Raw genomic sequence first — 10,892 nt, 5'->3', positions numbered from 1 at the left:
TGTACAGTAGCGTGGCGTATTACTGACCGTTTCCGGTGAAATATTAATATTTAAATAAGGTGCGCGAGTTCAATTTAGCGAGTTCTTGGAATTCCGCTCAGCCAATCAGAATCCGAGACCGGCGTTCTAGAATTATCTGAATCACATCAACGACCAATGAGCTTCAAATATTTTTTTTTATTCATGTCGTCATTACATTTCAGGACGTTTAAAAAGTTTTTTATTGTTTATTTCAAGATTTCTAAATATGTAGCTATGTGTTAATATTATGATTATTTTTAATTAAGTTTTTTTTTTTTAAAGTTTCAAGGATACATTTTTGACAATGTTTTTCCCAGTACAATTAAAATTCAATTAAATACAAATAAATAAAAAATCATCACCTGACATATTTTGTACATTGTATTGTTGAAAAAAAAATTTAAAAAAGTTTCAGGGAGACATTTTTTACAATGTTATTCCCAGTGCAATTACAATTCTTTTTAATAAGAATAAAAACAAAGCAACATTTAAAAAAAAAACATCATCTGACGTCATTTGTACTTTGTATTGCTGAATAAAGTTTTAAAAAAAAGTTTCAAGGAGACATTTTTGACAATGCTACTCCCAGTACAATTAAAACTCTATTTAATAAAAGTAATAATAAAAAAAAAAATAATAATCACCTGACGTCATCTATACATTGTATTATTGTTTTGTTTTGTTTTTAAATTTTCAAGGAGACATTTTTGATAATGTTATTCCAGTGCAATTAAAATTCTATTTAATAAAAATAAAGATATAAATGAAAAAAGATCATCTGATGTACTTTGTACATTGTATTGTTGAATAAAGTTTTTTTTAAGTTTCAAGGAGACATTTTTTTGACAATGTTATTCCCAGTACAATTAAAATTCTATTAAATAAAAATAAAATGAAAATTTACAAAAAAGATCATCTGACGTACTTTGTACATTGTATTGTTGAATAAAGTTTTTTTTAACGTTTCAAGGAGACATTTTTGACAGTGTTATTCTGAGTACAATTAAAATTCTATTTAATTAAAACAAAATTTAAAAAAAAAGAAAAAATCACCTGACGTAATTTGTACATTGTATTGTTGAATAACGTTTTTAAAAAAGTTTCAAGGAGACATTTTTGACAAGGTTATTCCCAATACAATTAAAATTCTATTGAATTAAAAATAATAATAATTTAAAAAATAAATTAAATAAATAATAGGAATGGGTTGAATTTTATTATAAATTTGCAATGCAGGACTTTTATTTAGGATATATCCATAAAGTATGCCACTGTTACTGTTGCTTTTTCCACCACTGATGCTCACATGTGACTGGATTTTCACACTAATGACAGGAAAATTCACATAAGTAGTTTTTAGAAAAATATAATTGTTTTAAAAAACAAAACAAAACATACACCCATTTTTTACAGTACTGAGAACTTTTTTTCCTAAACTGTATCACAAATAAACTTGAAACTTTAAAGCACATTGCCCTCTTGCTTCATCCCAATCAGTGAAGTCACAGCAGGTGTTTCTCATTGGCTGCAAAAGGCAAAACACCTGCTGTGTCATCACTGATTGTGGCGTGGCTCAAAGCAGAAAACAGGCTCGCACTTTGAATCCATAGAAAGCATCATTACTGGCCATTTTGACGCTTTTTCCAGGAGTTTTTTAATGTTCACTGCCCTCTCCTGGTGTTCCTGAAGGTCACAAATTATCCTTTATATTATTCATGTGGAGCACATTCAATCATATTTAATATCAACCTCATGTAACACTGATATCAGTCTATTTCCATTTTGCACTTGATAACAAAGTTGATCCTCATCTGTTTGTCAGGGAGATGTGTGGAGGCAAATGTGACACAAATATTTGAATTTTATCAGGCACAATACTTAATATTGAAATACCACTGAATTCATGCCGGTGAAGCCGCTGTGGTCAGATATCCGTCTCATTCTTGTTATATCTTAAGATCAAAATCCTGTCAAAGTTCCAAGATCAAGGTCACTGTGACCCCACAAAACTTTTTTTGGGCCAAAACTCACAAATTCATACACTGATTATGACAAAATTTCATAGAAATGTCTAACAGGAAAAAGTGATGACAAGTGGTGACATTATATCACCAACAGGCCAAAGGTCAGCTTCCATTTGACATCATAATATTCTGCAAAACACTTCTCCGGCCATTATTAAAAGACATATCTCAGGTACAGAAGGGGAGACATTTGGTTGGATGCCGAAATGGTGACACTGATCTCGGGAGTTCACCTTGAAACTGTGCTGTTTGTGTAGATCTTTTGTCCTGTCCATGTCCATGTTTCCACAAACAGGATTAGGATTAAAAAACAAAACAAAAAAAAAACAAATGAAAAAATTAAAAAAAAAAAAATCAAATGAATTTCTTTTCTTTTTTTTAACAAATTAAAAAAAAAAAAAATTCAAATTTATAATAAAAAAATAGATTCAGATTTGTTCAAATTCGATTGGTCAAATTAGCTCTATAAATTCAAGCCACGAAATTTCAAATAGTTTCAACCGGGCTGCACAGTCCTCTCTTGAATTTTATCAAGACTTTTGCAACCTAATTATAATGATTATTATAATTAATCATAATAATTTATTTTTTATTTTCAATTATCTATTTTATTGTTAATTAATGATTTTTTTAAATCTTTGTTTTTCTTTTTTATTATTTATTAAATACAATTTTAATTGTACTAGAAATAAAATATTGTCAAAAATGTCCTCGTAAATTTATGTAGCCTACCACAAAAAAAAGCTTTCTGTAACATGACACTGAAAGAAACTTTTTTGAAAAACTTTATTCAACAATACAATGTACAACTGACGTCAGATGTGAAACAAGAGCACAATAATACATCATGATAATAATAATAATAATAATTATTATTATTATTAAGTTAATTCTTAAACATGTTTTTGGATCTGAATTTGTGAACACTGGGGGAAAAAAATCAAATTTAGCCTCTGAAATTGCAAATCAAGAAATTTCATATTTTCATTCCAAAGAGGTGAATTCAAACCAAATAAATCCAGATACATCATTTTCTAAACAAAATATTCCAATGCTATGAATTCAGTAGTGTTGAAACACTATTAACTATTAATACTTATGTCTCTTATTTGTTTCCATAGCAATATCACTAAAAGACAAAAGGTATGTCTCAAACTTAATAGGGAGTTTTTTTCTTTCCTCATTTTAGTGTTAGTTTTAAATGATATACTCTCTGACAAAATGTGCAAGTGTATTAACGCCATTTTAAATTCACACATTATATTACATTAACTGTATATGGATGTTTTCCATTCTATATATCACTGTTGTTGTCTGCATCTGTACCTCTTCCACTCATTTCATGCTGCATCCACAGATCCAGTAGTAACTTGCTCTAGAAAAATATCACAAGATATTTGTCGCTGAGGAAAATCAGGCTCGTGTCCCATTAATGAAATCCAAATACAATGAAACACACCAGGTTTTAGTCACAGTTATGGATGAGCTCCATCAGTGGTGCTTAAGAATATCGGCCCATGCGTCACACTCGAGGATAATCCACTCTATCACACGCACACACACACAAATCAGTGTGGGGGCAGGAGAACATAGGCAGGAGTCAGGAGTGAATGCAGTGGGCAGATGACTATTGATTGATTTACGAATCTCACAAAGCTGACATTCTGTTCTGTGAGTGCCACTGCAAGCCTAATTTGTTAAAAACTGTGAGGAGCCAGGACTCACTGAGACTGATTTCTACCTGCGGCATTAAGGTGACTTAAATGTCTCATGTTCAAATTCCTTGACATCTATTTGTCTTGAACACCCATTTTCATCAGCTGATAGCAGCTCCAAATCACACACACATCTGGTGATGTTTCTGAAAGAGACGTCTGCTTAACAAGGCAGTAACAAATCAGTTTACACAGGGAAATAAGGTACAGGTTGAAAAAGCCAAAGTTATCCTTTAACCCAGCTTCTAGGTAGAAATGACATGACAAGAGTCTCGTCTAATCAAGTTTAGATGTGCAGTTTATTCAGCCCCAGTTGTCACAGAAGCACAAAAATTACCGTGAATCACAGGAAACCAACAAAATGAAGAATATTTAGACACTGGTCTTTGAAAGGCAAAACATGTCTGATTTTGCAGGAGCAGCAGATTGTAAGAGAACAGAACGTCTCAACAGAGAAACATTATATCCTCTATTGTGATACAACAGGATCTGACAATATAACTGTGCAACATTAGTATCATGAGTTCACATCATCAAATTTACAGAAATGTACAGTGTAGAGAGGGAAACAGGAAGTCACTTGTCATGCAGCGTCATGCTTCTTTTATATATCCATGCATAAAGAGAAAACATGTAAATATTAGAGAGGCTAGTTTGAGATTACCAATATAACATTTGCACATCTGTAAAGTGTATTGACATTAAAGGTCCAGTGTGTAGGATTAAAGGGGATGTATTGGCAGAAATTAAATGTAATAACAGTATGTTTTCTTTGGTGTATAATCACCCCAAAATAAGAGTCATTGTCGTTTTGTTACCTTAGCATGAGCCGTTTATATCTATATATGGAGCGGGTCCTCGTCTACGGAGACCACCGTGTTTTTTAACCGGTTTAAATCACAGAGTTTTTTTTGTCATTGAAGAGGGAAAGTCTTCTGCGGATAAGTCAGCTCCAAGTAAATACTTCCTAGTGATGGACACTGAAAATTTGTAATCGGGGGAAATTTCAATTAGTTGCAATCTGCAGTCCTCACCACTAGATGCCACTAAAACCCGTCTGTCGAGATCGAGATTTGTCAAAATCTACTTGTTACATTCAGTAAGATTAATTTTCTCTTTTCCATTGAGCTCTTTAATAGAAACATTTCATGATGCGTACATTTTTTGGTCACGACACAGCAACGGCCTTCATCTTTCAGGTTTGGTGTATCTGGGCTTTTACACACTGGACCTTTTAAAGAAGGGCCAAACTCAGTGTGTTGTAGGTACAGGGGTTATGATGAGAGGGGCGGACTTTGTTCCATCCATATAGAGTCCAGGGTAGAAGTATGGATACAGTGTCTCTGTAAAGTGGCAGCCAGTGAAAGAATAGATATGAGATTTAGAATTCACATCATAGAAAGAAACCTTTCCCTTATCATAGTCCACAAAGATGGCCACCTTCTCAAGCTTTTCTGTCAGTGAGAGTTCAACACGTGGTGTTGTATAGGCTCTATATGAACCCTCTTTAAGCCCAAAGGTCCAGTAACCATTTTCAACTAACAGAGTCATGTTTTTCTTTCTCTCAACAGACTCTCTGACCACTCCGAGATACCAGTTAGTCTTTCCTGTCACTTGCACTTCATAGTAAAACTTCCCTGATGTGAACCCCTCCTTTGCCAAAACCTCTGCACACACTTCAAACCTCTTTGGACTGTAGGGAAGTTTCTGTTTTCTGCCTACATTTGTCACTTGTTTTCCATCCTGGCTGATAACAAGTGAGCAATATGCTGTGTCAGGGTCAAAGGTCAAGTCCACTGCATGTTCTCTCATTCTGTTCATTTTGATCTCAGGATCCTCCTCCATTATTTCATCAAGTCTTTGTTTCAGCAGACTCACAGCCCCTCTCACTGCCTCCAAAGACAGATGGCTGTGAACACTGACGTTGGTCCAGTCCTTGTTTGAAGGAGAGCACAGGGTTGAGAAGCTCTGGAGAAAATGATGGTGATCCTCAGACTGTGACAGCTGCTCCAGCTGGCTGCTTCTGCTCTGGAGCTCAGCGACTTCCATCCTCAGTTCTGTGAGGAAACCTTCGGCCTTTTGCTTTGTTGCTCTGTACCTCTCCTCAATCAGCTCAACCAGCTCGGCCTGGCTTCTCTGGATGGAGCGGATCAGGTCAGTGAAGACCTGCACACTGGCTTCTTTCTCTTTCTCAGCTTCTCTCTGGCTGACTTCAAGTGACTCTTCAATCTCAGCTATCTTCTCACACCGTGACTCTATCATCTTTTGGATATTTGCCATGGTCTCATCTTTCTTTGCCATCACTGCTTCATATTCTTCCTCAAGTGGGACAACACTGTGACTCCTGTGATCAGTTTTGATGCACAAGACACAAATACAGGCCTGGTCAGTCCTGCAATACAGTTCTGTTATCTTGTTGTGTGTCTTGCACATTTTGTCATCAAGATTCTTCACAGGGTCTAATAATGTGTGGCTCTTAAAAGTAGGAACTCTGTGATGAGGCTCAAGGTGAACTTCACAGAAAGACGCAAGACATGTCAGGCAAGATTTGACGGCTTTTTCCTTTAAATCAGAGCAGATATCACAAAGAACGTCTGCTGTTCCAGGAAGTTGTGGGTCTGGAGTTGAGACTTTAACTTGAGCTGACGACTTAAACTCAGCGAGTAACTCAGACATCACAGTGTTGGTTTGGAGTTGAGGTCTTGGAGAAAATGTTGTTTTGCATAATGGACACTGGCAAATGTCCCTGCTGTCCCAATACTTATGGATACATGCACTGCAGAAGTTGTGTCCACATGGCGTTGAGACTGGCTCAGTGAACACATCCAGACAGACAGAACACAGGAACTTGTCCTCTGACAGCAGACAGCTGGAAGTTGCCATATCTGGACAATAAGTCATAAATAAAAACACAATTACAACTCACATCATTCAACTGAATAGGCTGAATCATGTGTTTAAACAGTTTATATTTGCTTTAACTTATCATGTTCAACAAGAAACAGAGGAAAAGGGAACAGTTGAACTATATTATCTTTCTTACCTGTAAAGTAGCAGGTTTTAAAAGCAGCTGCGCAACAATGTCAAAGCAAACTACACTTTGAAAAGTGTCTCCGCATTAAGTTTCGTTTCAGCATGTTGACGTTGGTAACGTCTCCTCCCCTGCTCCATTTCTGATAACATTTAACTCTTTCAGCTCCAGATGCTCTCTCAACTTAGCTCATAGCTGACTTGCTAATTTAGCTCATAGCTAACTTACTAGTTTAGCTCATGGGCTAACTTGCTAATTTATAGCTAACTCGGTAATTTAGCTCATTGCTAATTTGTAAACAATTTTAATTCCAAAGGTTGGGGGCATGTGGCAGGTTCAGGCACAAATATTCAAAGGCGGTTTTCAGATACCTCTACCTGAGTTAGAACAAAACATGACCCTGTGTTTTTTTAAAATAATTTTTATATCTCCCCTCCATGAAATGGATGTTTGTCACGAAAATATTTTATACACTGAAAAGTGATGGTTTTGATTAATAGATTGACTCATTCCCTCAATAAAAACGTGCAAAATAAAAATCTATTATACAACATATAATATATTTTTATCATATTTTATGCCTACATGTGCCCTTTCTATACATCCAGGACATACCTACTGGCTATGAATGACAACAGTAATGTTAGTTACATTGTCTTTTCTAATAGGATAACCACCTGTTATTCATATAACGGGGACATTTGTGGTGTTAGAGCAGCAAAGGTGATAGTGTAATAACAAGAAGCATCAGGAAGATGTAATAAATATATAAACAGTGAAATAAAAACCTACGCTGTCTTTTTTTGTCCACTTTTCATGCTTTTACTCTGTCATAAGTAACGGCAGCGATAGAATTCAAAGGCCTGATGCTTTCAATCACAATTGAAGATCTTTTAGACAAACACTAAAATACATTTTCTATAAACTACTACAGGTATTATTTCTCTCCAAATCACACACACATCTGGTGATGTTTCTGAAGGAGACTTCTGCTTAACAAGGCAATAATAAATCAATTACACAGGGAAATAGGGTCCAGGTTGAAAAATGCCAAAGTTATCCTTTAATACTGTGTCACAGCTTCTAGGTAGAAATGACATGACAAGAGTCTCGTCTAATCAAGTTTAGACGTGCAGTTTATTCAGCCCTAGTTGTCACAGAAGCACAAAATTCACAGTGAATCACAGGAAACCAACAAAATGAAGAATATTTAGACACTGGTCTTTGAAAGGCAAAACATGTCTGATTTTGCAGGAGCAGCAGATTGTAAGAGAACAGAACGTCTCAACAGAGAAACATTGTATCCTCTATTGTGATACAACAGGATCTGACAATATAACTGTGCAACATCAGTATCATGAGTTCACATCATCATATTTACAGAAATGTACAGTGTAGAGGGAAACAGGAAGTCACTTGTCATGCAGCGTCATGCTTCTTTTATATATCCATGCATAAAGAGAAAACATGTAAATATTAGAGAGGCTAGTTTGAGATTACCAATATAACATTTGCACATCTGTAAAGTGTATTGACATTAAAGGTCCAGTGTGTAGGATTAAAGGGGATGTATTGGCAGAAATTAATGTAATAACAGTTTTCTTTAGTGTATAATCACCCGAAAATAAGAGTCATTGTCATTTTGTTACCTTAGCATGAGCCGTTTATATCTATATATGGAGCGGGTCCTCGTCTACGGAGACCACCATGTTTTTTAACCGGTTTAAATCACCGACTTTGTTTGTTATTGAAGAGGAAGAGACCTCTGCAGATAAGTCAGCTCCAAGTAAATACCTCCTAGCGATAGACTCTGAAAATTTGTAATTGGAAGAAGTTTCAATTGGTTGCAATCTGCAGTCCTCACCACTAGATGCCACTAAAACCCCCTAAATCTTAAGGCTCTGATGCACCAAGCTGATAGTTGACTGTCAGTCAAAGTTGGGCTGTTGAAGAGCGTTTGTCAAGATCAAAATCTACTTGTTACATTCAGTAAGATTATTTTTCTCTTATCCATTGAGCTCTTTAATAGAAACATTTCATGATGCGTACATTTTTTGGTCACGACACAGCAACGGCCTTCATCTTTCAGGTTTGGTGAATCTGGGCTTTTACACACTGGACCTTTTAAGGAAGGGCCAAACTCAGTGTGTTGTAGGTACAGGGGTTATGATGAGAGGGGCGGAGTTTGTTCCAGCCATGAAATCTTGAGGGCAGAAGTATGGATACAGTGTCTCTGTGAAGTGGCAGCCAGTGAAAGAATAGATATGAGATTTAGAATTCACATCATAGAAAGAAACCTTTCCCTTATCATAGTCCACAAAGATGCCCACCTTCTCAAGATTTCCTTTCACTGTGATGTGAACGCATTGTGTTGTATAAGCTCTATATGAACCCTCATCAAGCCCAAAGGTCCAGAAACCATTTTCAAATGACAGAGCCATGTTTTTATTTCTCTCAACAGACTCTCTGACCACTCCGAGATACCAGTTAGTCTTTCCTGTCACTTGCACTTCATAGTAAAACTTCCCTGATGTGAACCCCTCCTTTGCCAAAACCTCTGCACACACTTCAAACCTCTTTGGACTGTAGGGAAGTTTCTGTTCTGTGCCTACATCTGTCACTTGTTTTCCATCCTGGCTGATAACAAGTGAGCAATATGCTGTGTCAGGGTCAAAGGTCAAGTCCACTGCATGTTCTCTCATTCTGTTCATTTTGATCTCAGGATCCTCCTCCATTATTTCATCAAGTCTTTGTTTCAGCAGACTCACAGCCCCTCTCACTGCCTCCAAAGACAGATGGCTGTGAACACTGACGTTGGTCCAGTCCTTGTTTGAAGGAGAGCACAGGGTTGAGAAGCTCTGGAGAAAATGATGGTGATCCTCAGACTGTGACAGCTGCTCCAGCTGGCTGCTTCTGCTCTGGAGCTCAGCGACTTCCATCCTCAGTTCTGTGAGGAAACCTTCGGCCTTTTGCTTTGTTGCTCTGTACCTCTCCTCGATCAGCTCAACCAGCTCGGCCTGGCTTCTCTGGATGGAGCGGATCAGGTCAGTGAAGACCTGCACACTGGCTTCTTTCTCTTTCTCAGCTTCTCTCTGACTGACTTCAAGTGACTCTTCAATCTCAGCTATCTTCTCACACCGTGACTCTATCATCTTTTGGATATTTGCCATGGTCTCATCTTTCTTTGCCATCACTGCTTCATATTCTTCCTCAAGTGGGACAACACTGTGACTCCTGTGATCAGTTTTGATGCACAAGACACAAATACAGGCCTGGTCAGTCCTGCAATACAGTTCTGTTATCTTGTTGTGTGTCTTGCACATTTTGTCATCAAGATTCTTCACAGGGTCTAATAATGTGTGGCTCTTAAAAGTAGGAACTCTGTGATGAGGCTCAAGGTGAACTTCACAGAAAGACGCAAGACACGTCAGGCAAGATTTGACGGCCTTTTCCTTTAAATCAGAGCAGATATCACAAAGAACGTCTGCTGTTCCAGGAAGTTGTGGGTCTGGAGTTGAGGCTTTAACTTGAGCTGACGACTTAAACTCAGCGAGTAACTCAGACACAAAAGTGTTGACTTGGAGTTGAGGTCTTGGAGAAAATGTTGTTTTGCATAATGGACACTGGCAAATGTCCCTGCTGTCCCAATACTTATAGATACATGCACTGCAGAAGTTGTGTCCACATGGCGTTGAGACTGGCTCAGTGAACACATCCAGACAGACAGAACAAAGGAACTTGTCCTCTGACAGCAGACAGCTGGAAGTTGCCATATCTGGACAATAAGTCATAAATAAAAACACAATTACAACTCACATCATTCAACTGAATAGGCTGAATCATGTGTTTAAACAGTTTATATTTGCTTTAACTTATCACATGTTCAACAAGAAACACAGAAGAAAAGGGAACAGTTGAACTATATTATCTTTCTTACCTGTAAAGTAGCAGGTTTTAAAAGCAGCTGCGCAACAATGTCAAAGCAAACTACACTTTGAAAACGACTCCTTCAGTCTCTGCATTAAGTTTCGTTTCAGCATGTTGACGTTGGTAACGTCTCCTCCCCTGCTCCATTTCTGATAACATTTAACTCTTTCAGCT

General features: G+C 37.0%; 3 protein-coding genes across 4 annotated transcripts in view; 1 reads left to right on the top strand and 2 right to left on the bottom strand.

Moving 5' to 3' along the window:
• Nucleotides 1-4,040: 4,040 nt before the first annotated feature.
• Nucleotides 4,041-6,916, bottom strand: LOC117249613 (E3 ubiquitin-protein ligase TRIM39-like). The gene is made up of 2 exons (XM_033615354.2): nucleotides 6,804-6,916; nucleotides 4,041-6,645 (listed from the first exon to the last, which is right to left on the bottom strand). Exon 2 carries the CDS (start codon nucleotides 6,641-6,643, stop codon nucleotides 5,012-5,014), a length of 1,632 nt encoding a protein of 543 aa, XP_033471245.2. The 5' UTR covers nucleotides 6,644-6,645; nucleotides 6,804-6,916; the 3' UTR covers nucleotides 4,041-5,011.
• Nucleotides 5,832-10,892, top strand: part of tspan11 (tetraspanin 11) — a 46,403-nt gene continuing 41,342 nt past the window's right edge. Inside the window, exon 1 of one of the 2 annotated variants that reach the window (XM_078165441.1) lies at nucleotides 5,832-5,914. The gene's annotated coding sequence lies outside the window, so the exon portion shown is untranslated. Of the gene's footprint in view, nucleotides 5,915-9,697; nucleotides 9,836-10,892 lie in introns of those variants that run through there. The other variant, XM_078165440.1, reaches the window with a different exon arrangement.
• LOC117249142 (E3 ubiquitin-protein ligase TRIM39-like) lies at nucleotides 7,914-10,864 on the bottom strand. Its single transcript, XM_033614548.2, has 2 exons — nucleotides 10,729-10,864; nucleotides 7,914-10,566 (listed from the first exon to the last, which is right to left on the bottom strand). Exon 2 carries the CDS (start codon nucleotides 10,562-10,564, stop codon nucleotides 8,933-8,935), a length of 1,632 nt encoding a protein of 543 aa, XP_033470439.2. The 5' UTR covers nucleotides 10,565-10,566; nucleotides 10,729-10,864; the 3' UTR covers nucleotides 7,914-8,932.

Source organism: Epinephelus lanceolatus, chromosome 23, assembly GCF_041903045.1.
Source record: "Epinephelus lanceolatus isolate andai-2023 chromosome 23, ASM4190304v1, whole genome shotgun sequence".
Taxonomy (NCBI): Eukaryota; Metazoa; Chordata; class Actinopteri; order Perciformes; family Serranidae; genus Epinephelus; species Epinephelus lanceolatus.
Note: the sequence above shows the minus strand (reverse complement) of the source record. Positions and strands in the feature narration are given on the sequence as shown.